General features: G+C 41.4%; 2 protein-coding genes across 2 annotated transcripts in view; one reads left to right on the forward strand and one right to left on the reverse strand.

Moving 5' to 3' along the window:
* psmd1 (proteasome 26S subunit, non-ATPase 1) overlaps positions 1 to 627 on the forward strand; it is a 37,614-nt gene extending 36,987 nt beyond the window's left edge. Inside the window, exon 25 of the mRNA XM_030791291.1 lies at positions 467 to 627. The gene's annotated coding sequence lies outside the window, so the exon portion shown is untranslated. The remainder of the gene's footprint in view (positions 1 to 466) is intronic.
* A 6,812-nt stretch (positions 628 to 7,439) lies between these two features.
* LOC115827355 (arf-GAP with coiled-coil, ANK repeat and PH domain-containing protein 2) overlaps positions 7,440 to 16,389 on the reverse strand; it is a 33,791-nt gene continuing 24,841 nt past the window's right edge. The window contains exons 13-24 of the mRNA XM_030791161.1: positions 16,284 to 16,380; positions 15,822 to 16,030; positions 15,059 to 15,128; positions 13,853 to 13,947; positions 13,320 to 13,522; positions 12,934 to 13,035; positions 12,398 to 12,531; positions 11,851 to 12,045; positions 11,452 to 11,561; positions 10,986 to 11,096; positions 10,679 to 10,740; positions 7,440 to 8,131 (exon numbers count right to left, since the gene is read on the reverse strand). Coding sequence (XP_030647021.1) covers positions 8,028 to 8,131; positions 10,679 to 10,740; positions 10,986 to 11,096; positions 11,452 to 11,561; positions 11,851 to 12,045; positions 12,398 to 12,531; positions 12,934 to 13,035; positions 13,320 to 13,522; positions 13,853 to 13,947; positions 15,059 to 15,128; positions 15,822 to 16,030; positions 16,284 to 16,380 — 1,492 coding nt within the window. The 3' untranslated portion in view covers positions 7,440 to 8,027. The remainder of the gene's footprint in view (positions 8,132 to 10,678; positions 10,741 to 10,985; positions 11,097 to 11,451; positions 11,562 to 11,850; positions 12,046 to 12,397; positions 12,532 to 12,933; positions 13,036 to 13,319; positions 13,523 to 13,852; positions 13,948 to 15,058; positions 15,129 to 15,821; positions 16,031 to 16,283; positions 16,381 to 16,389) is intronic.

Below are 16,389 nucleotides of genomic sequence, written 5' to 3' on the forward strand. Positions count from 1 at the left end.
TTCCTCCTCCTTTCCACGGAACAGATGAACGCAGCCCAAGAAAAACACGAGTAATCTTCTTTAATAATTTGTTGAGGATTGTAATCAAGAGGTAGACGGTAAATAAACAAATGAAAAGGAACAAAAATATTTTGATTATTCATGCCACTGTATGAGTAATTAGGCTGACATAGAAGATCGTAGATGAAAACAGATGTGAGAGAACTAACCATATGGCTGTGACAGATGAGAGAATTTATATCCTTGCGAGGCGAGCGCGCGTCTAACCTAAGCACTTACAGGAACCTAAAGCACACTTGGCCCGCTGGGTTTTTAAGAGAACTGTTGTTCCATCCATGTCAAATTTCTTCTTACTTTCCTCTGAATTGTTCTCATACCAGTGGAGATGGGCAGAAAAAAAAAAGTTCCCACGATTTGTTGAAATCTTTTCATATCACTAAATGGTCTCTCTCTCTCTCTTCTGCAGGTGGTGTTAAGGATTCTACGAGACCCCAGCATGTACCTCTTTAAGGTCCACTCCCAACCCTCAACCCTTCCTCCCCTCATTTTCCCCTTCTTTTACATGTTCCTTCCTCAACTTGGGCCCCACTGCCTCAAGAGGAATGTCTTACATTATCATTTTCTGTGATTACAATAAAAAAAGAGATATATTGGAAAAGCGAGTGTGTGTTCTTATTTATTCTTAACGATTAGCACTCGTGTCTTGTGTACATTTTGTAATCCTTATAATCCTGTACATGGACAGTAGTTTACACTCACTCACTTGGGTCACATGATCACATCACCTCTGTTTGCCTTCCCTGGTCTCATCCTCACATCCTCTACTCTACTCCACTAATCTGCATTTGATGTGTCACTAGGCCAACCCTTAACGTAAAGCCATCAGATTCCTTATCAGATTCCTGTGACTCTCAAAGGTTTGAAACAACTCGGAAACATTTTTTTTTTTCCATCCCTCATGATTTCTTTTTTTCTACTTCTTCAACTGAACAGAACTTTTTGTGACTAATATTTTGGCTGATGTTAATTAAACTGAATAGTTTTGTCCTGTTCACCCACTATCTTCCTGGTGTTTTTTTTGTTCCTGTAATCTCACACCAATAACTTTAAGTTCTTTTAAAAACGAACCCCTTAACAGCCCTTAACCCTATTTTTGGGAGGTACTAAAACATGACCTGCACATCCTTATTGTGAACTTAACAGTGTCTCCACATGTTGAAACTTTAAAGAAAAAAAATATTCTATTTAGACTTGAAAGAATTTCAGTAGCTTTTATGCAATTAATCTTAAGGGGATCTCTCCGTTTAATGAAATGAACCAGCTGTTGCCATGAAAAAAAAGATGTTTTTCCCCTTACTTTTTCCTTTAACTTAGTGATATTTTCAGCTTGTAGAATGATGTTCCATTTCTCCCATTTCTAAGGAGAGTACAGGATGAGCAGTGTGTGTGACTGATCTGTTGAGTTTGAATATTTGTGTTATTCTTCTCAACATCAGCATTTAGGCAGTCGTGTACATCCGTCAACACCTTAGTCTGGAAACTGAAACCACGTCCAATTCTTCACCACCTCTCCGTACTGTTCACGTGTACCTCAAGAAAAGACCCATAACCAAGAAAAATGTGTGACCAGTTTCTTTTGAAAGGCTTAAGTTAATCTCTCCAAAATGTTTGAGATATATATATCTTTTTTTTTTATTTTTTGGGCGGGAGGGGTTTTTGAGTTAAGAGGAGTTCCATTTGGTTCTTTTTGTGACCTAACTGACGAGACCACAGATGACCCCGGGGGCTGAGTGATGGGCCCTCTTGCTTCTGGGGGCAGAGAGGTGTTCCATTAACACTCTGCATTCCCTAATGGACAGCAGGATGTATTTAGTCACTGTCTGACTCCCTTCTCATTGTTTCCTAGAAAAGGGAAAGGTTTCGCCAAAGACTTCACTTCCCGTATGCCTTAAGACCGTGGGTGGGATTCTTTGATACAGTCGATGAATCCCACCCACACTGAAGACAAATTGGGAAGTAACCTGAAATAAATCTGAAATATTTCCTTTGTTCTTTCTTTTTTTATTTTTTTTTTCCCTTTTCACCGCATTACCATATATCGTTTGGGGTTAACCGCGTCTTAAGATGGTGACATTTGTAGCCTTGTATCTGTCCTTTTGTAGAGAACATCACGTAATATCTTTTTCGCTTAAGGAGGAAGAGGAGATGATGGATCTGATTTTACTAGAAGTACAGCTTGGTGAGAAATGATCTTTGGTCTGAGCACTGGATATCGTTTTCGGCCTTGGCTCAGTAAATCTGATCTCACCAAACATCAGACCAAGGCCTGACTCCACGGGCTTCACAATCTCTCATCAGTACATCTTACCGGCCAAAGTCATTTTCAAGTCCAGCTAGAGACTGTCTACGCTGAGTTAATGATCAGTGCACTGACGGGTCAACATTGACGGCATTGAACAAAGGATACAGATGGGGACGTGGCGTGCTTCTCAGGAGTTGTAGACGACTCGTTTGTCGACCGTATTTGGAGACAAGGCCATAGATGGGAATAAAAAGCCTGTCTTGGGGCGACGTGCGGTCATGCCGCCGTGACCCTGGAAAGTCTTAGAGGGCAGCCAGAGGATGGCGCCTCCTGGCTCTGTCAGTGTGTTGGCGCCCGCATACCTCTCGCCTTCTCTTCCATGGAGTCACAGTCTACTGCAGTTTCAGCTAGTAACCTCTGATGACAGGACGGACGGTACAGCGAGCGTTTCTTATTGGGTCGTTCAGTGGACTGACTGGAGCTGCTAGGGTCACGGTGAAGGCCGACATAGGCTTGCTTGGCGGCGGAGGTGGTCGCGACCCTCCAACTGATTGACTTACGGGGGCAACGAGTGATGTGTAGGCGGTCTGCTGGACTTTGGAAAGGGACAACTGTTTGTGATGTCATGAGATTGAACTAGAGGGCTGTGTGTTGTGGATCTTGGCTGAGGTTCCAGGTACATGTCATGTTATCACGGAACTCCCATGAAAAGACCCCACAGACCTCCCTGAGGGAAATAAGCTGTCCGGTAAAATGTTTCGCGATTGGGAGTGGTGCCTCAATGACTTTCCATTTCATTTGGAGTGTACTGGTGTCCTTTCTTCTTTGAATCCTAAAGTCATTTGTTTTGGACCACCCTGGTTATTATTCTTTTGAGAGCTACTTTTAAAATGATTATTAAAATAATACTAATTGAATATGGTGTGCTTGAAATCATCACCCAATTTGTAATAGTAGTCAGCTACATGCAAGTCAATAGGAGAACATATATATCCCCAGCCAAAGTTGCGTAAGCGGCTCAGCTACAGCAAAGGAAATGTACTGAGTTTATACAAGGGATTAGCTGTGTTGATAGGAGTTTCTGGCTACCACAAGCAAGAGCCTGCTCTGTTTTTGTAGGTGGTTGAGGTCTATTCAGAGTGAATGTTGCTGGTTTTGTTGTAGGCTAAGCTGGGCCAGAAGGATGCATTCCCAGTGCTCATGTGGATTCCTCAGATGTGTTCAATTTTATCTTTTAAAGGGCTTTCCTTGACACCAGGGCTAACTGAAATGAGTCTGAAAGATCTTGATTATGCAACTACACGGTCGGAGACAAATTGGCATCGCCCTGCGTAAGAGCACGAACACTTTGGCGCGCCTGGCACCGCAAATGGTGGTGCTGGCTGGCATCAGTGCTGTGTGTAATTCAAAAGATCGTTAACAGGTCCACAGTTTGTTGCAGAAATGAAGAAACAGTCGTTCTGTTTCAGAATAGAGCCAACAGCCCTAGGTGAGCTTGCACCTCTCCTTAGATGAGTTGTGCAATGCAGTAGTAGGAGTGAAGCCCACACACCCAGCGTTTTTTTGTGGGTAGATAAACAAAAGCGGGGAGTACTAAGGAGGAACTTGCTATGATTTTGGGTGGGTGCCTATGCCCTCTCTGGCAACCAGCTGTAAGCTCTCACATATTGCTCCACAGATTACTGGAAATACAGAACCCACAGACACGAAACTTCAAGAAAGTGCCCCAATACCCCCCCCCCCCCCCCCCCACTACCAAATAAAATTAAATAAAATAATGAGCAAATAATTATTACATTACAAGTACATGGAAAGTTCTCAGTGTTATGGGGGATAATGGGTGTATTACGACAGAAGCTGCGCTTGCACGTATAGTGTGCTAATGGAGGTGTTATGAGAAAGACTGGCCTTAGTCCATTTTAACCTGTCTGGGTCCTCCCCTTTCTGACACAGCTGGAGGCCAGACACAGTGGTCAGGAACAAAAGTCGTTTTTCCAGCCACAGCATCCTGCTGGCCACGCACCGGGGTGTAGAGGATGAGTCTCTAGGGACGCTCGCTCTTAAAAGTGTCTCCTCCGCTGCAAAGACGAACTTTTTGGGGCCAGCCCATTCTGGGAAGCTCAGTTTAAGAAATAAACAAGCGGAGAAAGAGACGGAGAGAAAAGAGGTGGGTGGACGTAGGGTACGGCGCGATACACGTTCGCTATTTTCCTCCCATTAGTCGGCAGAGGTGGAGAACTGCGGTACGAAAGAACGCCGGCAACACTGTGCCTATTCATCCCAAGTCCATTCATCATCATCATTTAGAAAATACTGCAGGACTGTTTGGATTTTCTGCGGCCCGTGATTCCAAAATATGAAACGCAAGCCATTCTTTCAATTTGAGCTCATTCGGAACCTACCGTTCTGAGTGGCCAGTTCTTGGACTGGTTCTGGTTCTGGATCGAGGGAACGAAGAACCCTCTGTTTAATGACGTCTAGTCCTGATGTGCCATAGGAAAATAAAGTGTAAGAAAAATGGCATGTGGTTTTTATGACTACCGATGCACCTGATGACTAGTTGAAACATAATCTATGGTCATCTTTAGCAATGTTTAGTGTTCAAGCACAGCTATCTGTTAAAAAACATGTTACTCTCTCCAACTCGGATCATGTGAATGGCAGACCAACAAAATTAATTCCTGTTGTGGTATGTTCCTCACACCCAAACCGATATGTTGCAACCCCTATCACTATAATGTTTTCTGATTTATTTTCAAGGCTTGAACAGAAATGAACTATTTTGACGATCACCGCCAGATTGAAAATTCTGACCATGTCCAAAGGTGAAACCATTTTAAGAGTACAAAAGAGAGATGGCAGAATGAACTCCGGTCTGGTCTTTTAGTGTGCGTTTCTCCCTGACTCTCACGTGTTGCTGTGTGAATGGTCTTGCTGACAGATGATGGACTGAAGCCTAAGCTGATGTAGTGCAGGGCTTTTGGATGCTGTGAGTGTGTGTCCATGACATTAATGGAGCTTGGCCTCTTGCTTTTTTTTTTTTGCCCGTTTCTCGTTTATGGAGAGGAAAGAACTCCAGCAGTGGCTCTCCGCCTCTCTGTGGGGAGCTGACCGCAGACTTCCAACCTCCTGACACCCCGCCTCCACAGGCAGGCCCAAACTCCCAGCTCACGCTGCTGGCTGCTGTGTCCTGACCAGACGGCATTGCCTGAGGCTTAGTGATGCACATACAGGAACTCTGAATGGAGAAGCCCCATTTTCTATCACAAAATGAGTACTTGCTGGAAAACAAAAAAATGAACCTGGATTGTTTTACAGGAGTCAAAATATACACCTGTTTTTGTGCTGTTAAAATAATTGTGCACTTAATCTAAATGAGAGAATTTGAAGTTTAAAAACATATTTTTAATATCAGAAATTTTTGAAATCTTTCTCTTGCGTCTTTTATCTTCTAAGCCAAATCCAATGAAGTCATCTTTTCTTTGGTAATAACAACTCACAGAAACTCAATAAATTCAGTTTTCAATAAAGTCACCACAGACAGCTCAAGTTTCAGAAACCAGATCCCAGACAAATTGTTAGCTATTTCCCCCACCCAAATAAACCTGTTACTCATAAGAAATCATAGGTCTCTGATTGTACTTAGTAAGCTTAGCCAGATCACAGATCAGATACCTGTAGTGAACTAAAGCATTTTCCCAGCCAGTTTGCCTGACAGGGCATATTCTATATATATATATATATATATAAAATGTGTGTGTATACAAACACACATGCACGTATACGTTTTTAACTTTGCACTTGAGAGAGAGAGAGAGCAAGAGAGAGAGAGAGAGAGAGAGAACAGAGCAGTTTGATGTGGAGAGGTAAGTCATGAGTCATGGAGTATTTATTCTGTGACATCACTCCTGTGCTGAATGAGTGAGCGGCTGGGGGAGATCAGAAACACTGTATGTTGTTTATGAGATGGAGTCCTCCACAGAGCAGCGGGGTTTTTATTAAAATTTGAAAGTTAAATAGCCCGGGGTGCGCACACGCATGCAGCCAAACTTGTGCCAGGACAGAGCACTGTCGAGTGATGGTTCTGCTGAGGTTGAAATCAGGCCACTGTATGTTTAAAGCTGGATTCATTTGCTTAACACCTTATCTTAAAAGTGAACTCAAAATAAAACGAAACAAAAATAATGTGAAAGAGGAAAAATATCTTTATAAATTCATACAGAAAATACAATTTAATCACTTTGAGAAATTTTCAGACGGACAACTGGGAACGAATACAAGTTATTTCTGTAAAAATTGCATGAACCATTTACATACGATTATGCAGAGCATTCAATAAAAAGGAAGACAAATCACAACAGGGCAAACACACACACACACACACACACATTCACACAGATCTAAATGATTCAAGTACCACAAACTCTTATTTAAACAAAAAGCATATCATCCAAGGCACATGTATCAACATAATGTACACGATTTACATCCCACAGACTGAGAGAAAAGTGACAGTGACTATATGTTTTACACACAGGAGAAACTGGACAGTATATACACACGCCAATATTCAAACCAGAACCTGGACGCTGCAGTGGAAATCTGAACAGAGTGTTTAAAAAGCTGCTTGCTTATGTGTGAAGAATTCAGTCTGTATGGTCATAACATTAAGATGTCTGAAATGTACAGAGCAAGGACTGTAATCTCGGCCAGATTACTCAGATTATGCATAGACATACAGGTTTCTATACAGAGTGGATGTTCTACTCATAATTTCCAATTTAAGATGGACTAAAACTGACATTTAACACAAACATTACAATTAAATCAAAGTGTAGAAGCCATCATTGAAACGTGAACTGTGGCTCTTTGTAAATCAAGAGTCATACATATACATATATATATATATATATATATATATATATATATATATAACACACACACACACATATATGTGTGTGTGTGTGTATGTGTATATATCTATATACATATGCATATATATATATATATATATATATATATATATATATATATATATATATATATATATATATATATATATATCTCGGCATGAGCATTTGTTTTAAAATACGTTGGATTAAAATTTTCCTTTGTGTTTCAGATTTTTAAAAAAGTGACATGTCAAAATATATAATGATCTAAAATGAAAATAAACTTTACATAAGTGGAAAACAAACCTATTAAGTTTAAAATAAACTTTGAGATGAATGTCTGCATGACCTTCCAGAATGATCTTTCAACTCGAGTTTTTAATATAATTAAAAAAATAATCATTGAATCTCAGTCAATAGTCAATTACCTTGTGCACTTTAAGACAAACACTGTCAAGTACACTTTTGAGGTACTGTAAATACAATATCATTCACCTACTGTTTGACAAACTCAAATATATGATTGGAAGCTGCTGACAAATGCAAGGGATGATTTTTAATCCTGTATTGTGTCTTCTATATGCTGTAAGACGATCACTATCAAGGTCAGTCAGATTTGAAATGTTTTAAAATACATTCTGGAAAATCCTGGGAACCCACCCATTTAACCAGTTAATTGACTCCAATCAGATCTTCCCACATGGATAAGTCAGATGATTTTGTGGTACTGATGTATACACTTTGCAATAGTTTAAGGGAAAGAAGCGGAGTCTCTGCGCTGAGCTAAGGGCGTCTGGAAGGTTCTAGATGTGCTGTGGACTTGAAGCCTATTCTCAGTGTTTCTGTGAGTCACGGGGCTGGAAACGGTTCAGCTTGTCTGGATCATTTGATGCCATCTGGGAAAAGTCTTGGAAAATATCCTGATACGTTTCATCTCCTGTAGAAAAAGAAGAAGAAGAAGAAGAAGAGGAAAAGAAAAAGGCATAAATAATTTCCACTGGTAAAACCGAGGAAGAATTAATTCCTGTCTTAACGTAAGACAACCCCCCCCCAATCATTTACGGGGTACAAACCTATTTGTGCTTTTCTACAATCAATCAATCAATTCCTGAAGTACGGGAGAGAGAGAGAGAGAGACACGTGTACAGAGCAGAGGCAGAGAGAGGGAAAGTGAGAGTGGAAGCCATACCTGTCGGTGAGAAGCTCAACAGAGAGAAGCAGCAGAAAGAAAGCACCGGAAAGAAGAGAAAGGCAAACCATGTACCACGTAAAAAAAAAAAAAAAAAGTACATTTATTGAATGGACCGACCAAAATGTCCTCCTTCAGTCTCTTACAGCATACAAATGAGTTTCTATTCTCTTTACCAGTTCTGTGTAACAATCCTCCAACATGAAATGTTTTGGCTGGACAAAACTGTAAGATATTTAAAGTGCAGTAGTAATGATGATACAAAAACAGTGACGTTGACTGTAATACAGAGAGGAAGGGAAAGAACAAGGACTGTTTCGCCCTTTGTTTTTGTTTTTTGTTTTTGGAACATAAATCCACAGTCTTTTTTTATTGGGAACATTTTCTTTGCCTTGGCAACTGTTGTCTCAAAACAGTTACTGCTGTTTATTTCCTGGGCCTATATCTTTTGAGTAACAACGACAGCAGAATTAAAATTCTTCTCTAGGATTAACACATCTACCGCACTCCGAGTGATTTTTATCTAATGTCTTCGTTTGACTGTTTTGCTAGCGGTTTCTTTTTTTTCTTTTTTTAATTTTATTTTGACAATGACATATTATCTTTTCATCTTTAGTGACAGTTTACAGAAAAGACAGAACGTTAAGAGTTTCTCTCTTGTTTCTTTTCTTGATGAATAAAATTGACCTATTTCTCATTCTTCAGACTGTGGTTTTATGTGTTTCTGACATTCAAGATAAGAAAAAAAAAAGATAACAATACTCATTTGGTACTTTTGATAATTAGAGCATAATAATAAAAAAAAAAAATTATTAAAAAAAAGAAAAAGAGTCAACACATTTACAGAGAACAGTATCATGGAAAAGAAGCTTGCAGAAGTATTGGAAACAAAGAGGGGAAAAAGAAAGAGGCAAAGCAAGTAGCTGAATCCATAGAGAGCAAACGATAAAACAGCTTGACTGCAAACTAACGGCAATACGCAGATAATCACTGTAGATCCGAAAGTATGAGGAGGGACAGAAATGATACAGCTAAGGTCGGACATGCTATGGCTCCAGCTCACGTTCCCTATTGAGCCTCTTAGTGCGCCCCTCTGTGGCCAAAACGGACATTGCAATTATTTGCAGAAAATCAAACACAGATGTATAATTCTCAATTAGGAATTGTTTTTGGCACCAGCATCCTTGGGTATGGGTGATATTACTGAGACACTGGAGTATATTACTCTTTGAGAAAGAACATTTACTAATTCAAGCTACTGAAATTATTTTAATAGTCTCTGATAAATAAATATATCTCTACACATGTTTTATAAGCATGGCTATTTTGCCTATACCGCTCCAGTCTGAGTGTAAAAAAGTGTAACAAAACATACTTTCAAAATCTATATGTAAATATATACTTCAGATACTTTAAACTGTGCAACAATGGCTAAATGTCCAAAAAGAGAGATTTTCACTGACATAATTACACAAATGTCCATTAACTGTTTGCCTTTTCCAAAGTCAGTGCATAAGAAAAGCATATCTCACAGACATTCTGGGGGGCTTGTGTTTTTTTCATAAGAATAAAACAGATGAATGGACATATTACACCCCAGCAGCATAAATCCTACTTTTCTTTTCACGCCGCTGAGACGAGACATTAGAGGAAGCACTGATGACATAGGTCTTGTCTGAATCATGAATTATGGCCAAGAAAACCTCATCATATGCACCTTTAAGACTTCATATCACTCATAACGATTTCATAGTATTAAAAACAAAGACTTAACAGAGAAAGTCATTGTCTAAAAACAACCAAATAAAACAGTACGGTGAATACGCATACAGTCAATGAAATATGTACAGTTATCATAAATAATATAGTGTCCCATTACACTGTGTGTGTGTGTCATCAACATAATTAATACCAAGCTCCTTCTCCAGAGCACTCCTACTTCAGAGGGAGCTTGAGGAGTAACAGAACAGACTGTCTACTACACGTCCACATTGTATATAAGGTGCACTTCATGTCTAACGTTGTCCTACAGAGGGCTATTGCACGTCTCCCGGCACACAGAACTTTCTCTCGGCTGTCTCTGGGGTTGTACGCATTGACTTAGGCCTGGTTTTCTTTCTTTTTTTTCCTTCAATTGTATTTTTTTTTATATATATATATAAAAAAAAGAAAGAAAAAGAAAAAGAAAAAGAAAAAAAAGCAGATTCTGCTAAGACTCTCCTAACTGCAGGCTGATAAACTCTTGCATACAGGTCCTGTACTGCATCTCAGTTGGGCTGTGGGAGTTATATTGACCTGACTGACAGTACGGACCTTCTGCTTCCCGCATCTCTTCATTCATCTTGGCCAGACGCAGCCTGTGGACACAGTAAAGGAGAGGAGCAGTGACTTTGACTGTCTGTACAGCTGATACATACACAGATACAGTGCCTGCATTTACCCTACACACGTTTCAATCGCATAAATTAAGACTAATATTGTCTTTTCCCCAAAATGGAAGTAAGAAAATGATTATTTAATATTACTAATGTATAATAAGAAGAATAAGAAGAAGAAGAAGAAGAAGAAGAGCTGATACTGAGAGAATCTGATGCTAACTCACAGCGTTACGATGTCAGCATTAGCAGCTTCAACCGCGATAGTGAGTGGTGTTTTATCCTCTATGTCTGTTGCATTCTGATTGGCTCCTCTCTTCAGGAATAAACACACTTGCCTGGAGGATAAAACCATATTCCATAAGGAGACATTCCATGTTCACAAAGAGATTAAAATCAATGCAGTCCAGAAAGGACAGTAAGTTCCTAACATTACAGTCCATTTCACTCCCAGCTGAGTGAGACTTTGAACAGGATGTAGGCAATGTGTCTGTCTGTAAAACTGCAGCTCCACTTGCAATAACTTTAGGCTGGTGAGATGGTGTGCAGTGATTCGTGTGTGTGTGTGTGTGTGAGTGGGGATGTGTGCTGCTCTAACCTGGTATGGCCTAGGAAAGTGGTGTGATGGACATAAGTCCTCTGATGTGTGTGTATGTGTGTGTGTGTGTGAGTGAAGCTGTGTGCTGTTCTAACCCAGTATGGCCCAGTATAGTAGCGTGATGGAGGGGTCCTCGGCCCTGGGCGTCCTGCTGATTCACACTGGCTCCGTTCTGGAGCAGGAATTCACAGGTGACCAGAGAGCCCTGTAAACAGACACAGAGGTCAAATGTGAACATACTTCTTATCGAGGGGAGATTTCCCAACCACTTCCATTTTTTTGTAACTAAATATGATCTCAAATGTAGAAATATGCTGGTGCTACATGTTCTAACAATAACAGCCTTTTGGTAAAAAAATTTCCATATACTTATATACTCATTGAAATTTGTCCACATGATCCCACAAGAGCCACAGATACACACAGAGAGACACACACACACACACACACACACACACACAGATACACAGGTCGAAAAGCTTTTGAGCACTCACTCCGTGTACGGCCATAATGAGGGGCGTCCTCTTCTCCTCCTCTGGGTTGACCCAGTTGACCTGAGCTCCATGGGCCAGGGCTTCAGCCATGTCGGGCAGACTGCGGGCACAGGATGCCCAGTACAGCTGCAGGCCTGGAGAGTACTCTTTAGGCTCAGAGAAGACCACTAGCTCCTTCATGGGACAGTGAGAAGCCTGAGGTCCTTCTGTAACAGACACAAAAACATGATAAACCACACCACATAAAACCAAATAAATCATAAACAAAAGACAACAAAGAGAAGAATGCTGGCAGAGTAGATGTAAACCAAGACAGAGAGAAAGAAAGCAAAACAGACAAAAACAGGGTCATTCTTTAAAATCTCTTCAGAAAACAACAGATTCTACACGTCCAAGTCAACAAGTACAGATCGTTTCTCCCCAGACAAAAGGAAAAGTAACAATAAGTAATGACCGACTAATTTTATCCGACGATAGAAACCAAATTAAAGTTCTCCTTTGTTTATGTGCAGTTGCCTCTTGCTGTACAGCAGTCTTAACCAGTCACTCTGGTAACTCTGGAGGGACAGGTGTGGAGATGTGACTGACCTGTGTCATTCAGGCTGTTGGTGGACGGAGTGGCAGCCAGCATCTCTCTGCTCCCTTCAGCACTGTTCTGTATGCCGCTGTCTGTGCTCTTTACTACAAACAAAGACTTCAAATTACCGACCCGTCATTTCATAAACCATCGCTGGTTTACTGTACACAGGAATACTGTGTAATGATGAGCTGATACAGAGAAAAATCTCATTGATCATACGGCCGGCTCAGTATGTAATGTCATATAACAAAACAAGGTAGGAGACATGGATATGATTCAGAGCAAAGACAGCCACCAACTCCCAAGAGTGTGTCAGGGAAACCGCTGAGAACAGTGTAGCAAACACACAGGTGAGAACTAACACGATGCGAGCCACCATCAGTGAGCTAAGAGAATGGGCAGAGAGGGAAGGAAAAAAAAAAAAAAAAAAAAAAAGACCAGACCACACGCTGACACACACAGATGATCTCTCCAATGAGCTACAGTCATAGAGCTGTACTTACTACTCCGCAGTTTAGAGGAGGTGTCAAAGTAGGAGAAGAGAGAGTTTAGCTCGTCAGCACGGAAGAGAGTCTCGCGCTGGGCCTCCTCTATGTCAGTCATGGCTACACAAAAATTCGAGGGTGGGAATTCAAAGAGGCAAAGAGGCGGAGGGAAGGGGTTAGTCCCAAAGCACAGGGACAGGCCAGAGACAGAGACAGAGACAGAGACAGACAGGAAGGATTGAGTGAAGGAGAGGAGGGGAGACAGATAGAAAAGCAGAAGGCTAGAGTTACAGCAGTCAGCATGTCTCAGAGAGAGGGAGTATCTTTTGGCATGAGCAGAGAGAGAGAGAGAGAGAGAGAGAGCCGAGCCCACTGAGCTGTTATACACGTCAGTCTGAGGAAGCGGTTCTCACCTGAGGCGCCTGAACCTGGGCGGGCTCTGGGCGTGGAGGGCGGGGCCCTGGGAGGCGGGGGCTCTGATCCGCCGCTCAGGCGCTTTTCCTGCTTGCTCAGGGTCACGATCTTCACCTTCAGTTCGTCGTCTGATGGCCGTCGCACGAACCTCCGGTCCACGTACTTGGCTTTGATGTAGGCCTCGATTTCATGTCTGTAGATCAGAGACAGCCAGAAATATATGAGGCAAGGTAAATCTTGAGATCCACTGCCATTTAGACTCATGGGTCAGCAAGGTTTTGCTGTAGTTTAGCACCAATAGCTTTGATTCAGTCGATTTACCAGTCATCAAGTACTTCAGAAAGCTGGTATGTGCTAGAAGACATTTTGAGCTTGAAGACTGGTGTAAGAAATGACTTTTTGAGAGTATGTTACGATTCATGTTTTTCCATACTGGCTTTGTGTCACTATGAGCTTCAGCCTAATGTCAGCCTCAGTCTTCGCCTGTTCTTGTCTTTAGTGATGGTTGAATGCAGTGCAGTACCTGGGGTCACCGGGCTGTGGTTTCCTGGCACCCAGCTCCTCTCTCCGCGCCTCGTAGATCTGATTTATCACTCCATTCCCCAGCTCACACATCAGCTGCACACAAACACACGCACACACACACACACACTCACACTATGAACTCTAATTGACTTCACTCACATAGATTGACAAAAGACTTAAAAAAAAAAAAAAAAATCTTGTTTAAATCAATTTTTCATTTTCATCTGAACACCATAAAAGAGCCATTAACAGGAAACAAAGTTGGCATAATTACAACAAATAATGTCATACAAATAAGAGCATACACACACACACATATATACACACACACACAAGTTCATACTGTTTGGTCAATATTTGTGTGTAAGACACTGAAGTAACACTGACAAACTGGGTTCAAAGGAGGTTTCACATGGGCTCATTACGGCACTGAACTTGTGGTGTTTGTTGTTTTAATACATCACTTGGGTTTCTATCCCTCAAATTTTCCATCAGAAAACACTGACTTTCTGTAATGGCTTAAACGCACATAAAGCTAAACATATTCACAGTGCCATCGACAGGCGTAGACGCTTTGACAATGGATTCCCATATGAACGTTTCAACTACGGTCTGCAAAATTTCCACATTTATAAACATACCGGATTTCAAAAACATCGGCAAATGTAATCCACTAAATGAACCACTCAGGAGGAAAATGTGTTCATAATTACACCGAGTCAGAGGGAAAATGTGTTCATGATTACATCACAGAGAGCACAGTAATGAGCCAAAGATGTCAACTCTCAAAAACACCAATCTCGAGATTTTCCGTGGTCTATAACACGCCATCTCCATGAAAGAGAAATGATATCATTGATTTCCCACTAATAAATAAAATGAGACAGACAGACTGAGCTACTCTAAAAAATCAAAAAGACACTCCAAGGACAACCACAAAACATAATAAATGACTGCTTCTCACAAGACTGTTTCACACGACTGACAGAGTCAGTGTTCTCTCTCTGTGTGTGTGTGTGTGTGTGTGTTATCCTGACAGACACTCAGCAGGATGAGATGAGCCGGATGGATGGATCTTTAGCATACTCATGCCTCCACATGCTAAGGCCCATCTGTTAGCCCTGCTCTCCATCTCTCCTTTCCCCCCCCCCCCCCCATCCCCAGTGACAGAGCCCATCCCTCATTCACACAAGCCCCTTCTCACCTTCAGCAGCTCTGGCTCCCAAGTGTCCAATGTCAGAGATCTAACCTTGGAGAAGTGAACGCCCAAACTCCTGAGAAGAAAAGAAGAATGACATCCTTAATAATGACTATAACAATCATTATCTGGACCACTGCTGTATCTCACAACAGTTCAGTACTGTATGAGAAGAGTGGAATGTTAATGGTCATTTTATTTATATAGCATGTTTCATACACAAAGGTAATTCAAAGCGCTTTACATAAAAATAAATAGAAAAAAACATGGAAAAATAAAAAGATTAAGTAAACAGTATAAAATGAAAAAGAAGAAATAAAAACAATAAAATAAATAAAAAGGAGCAATAGACAGCAATTAACTGCATAAGAAAATAAAAACAGTAAAATCCATAAAAGGACTAATTAGCAGCAGTTAAAAGCGGAGGTGAACACAAAAGTCTTTAGCCTGTTTTTAAAAGTGGCCAGTGGCCAGAGCGGAAAGACACTGATGTGAATTTGAGAATTAAAACTGTCTTTTGCCATCACTGGAAACATCATTCCCTTGGCATGATATGCTTTACTGATTTGTTTCACTCATTATCTCACAGTAATACACACACAGACACACACACGCACAGACGTGTGCACAGATGCACACGCACAGAAACATGCACATTCACACACAGGCACACACAGACACACGCAGACACACGCAGACACACGCAGACACACAGACAGACACACAGACAGACACACAGACAGACACACAGACAGACACACAGACAGACCTGTGGATGCCAGAGCACTGGATGCACAGTGTAATGCCTAGGTTAATGCTAGCCCAGCGAGGGTCAGGTTGGCCACAGTCACAGCATACTGTGTTTCCTGCAATGGCCAGAACTTTCTGGAGAGCGCTCTCTCCTTTCAGACTCTTCTCTCTGGGCTCACCACCCGAGTCCAGACTGCCCGTCGACGTGGACGACTTCCGGTCCAGCTTCTGTCAAACCGTGAACTTGGATCAGTATGAGGGCAACACCAGTACAGCCCACTTAAAAATTCACTGGGAACAAACGCTTGAGTTAAAGCATTTATTTATTAAGCAATCAAGTCGATTATTAAGCTATTACTCAGACACTCCGCTAACACATGGCCAGTGATAAGGGCCTGTGTTTATCCTTCATGATGAGTGAGTGAATATTCAGGGGTATTCCGAGTGCATGGGAGGGAAATGGAGGGAAGCGGAGGCTGACCTCTGTATCCTCTCGGAACGCAGTGGCTATGCTGTTCTGCACTGCTTTGATCCAGGCCTGCCTCAGTTTCTCTGAGTCCGCCTGCATCATACAGCTCCTGGGGATT

This window comes from Chanos chanos, chromosome 14 (genome assembly GCF_902362185.1).
Source record: "Chanos chanos chromosome 14, fChaCha1.1, whole genome shotgun sequence".
Lineage (NCBI taxonomy): Eukaryota > Metazoa > Chordata > Actinopteri > Gonorynchiformes > Chanidae > Chanos > Chanos chanos.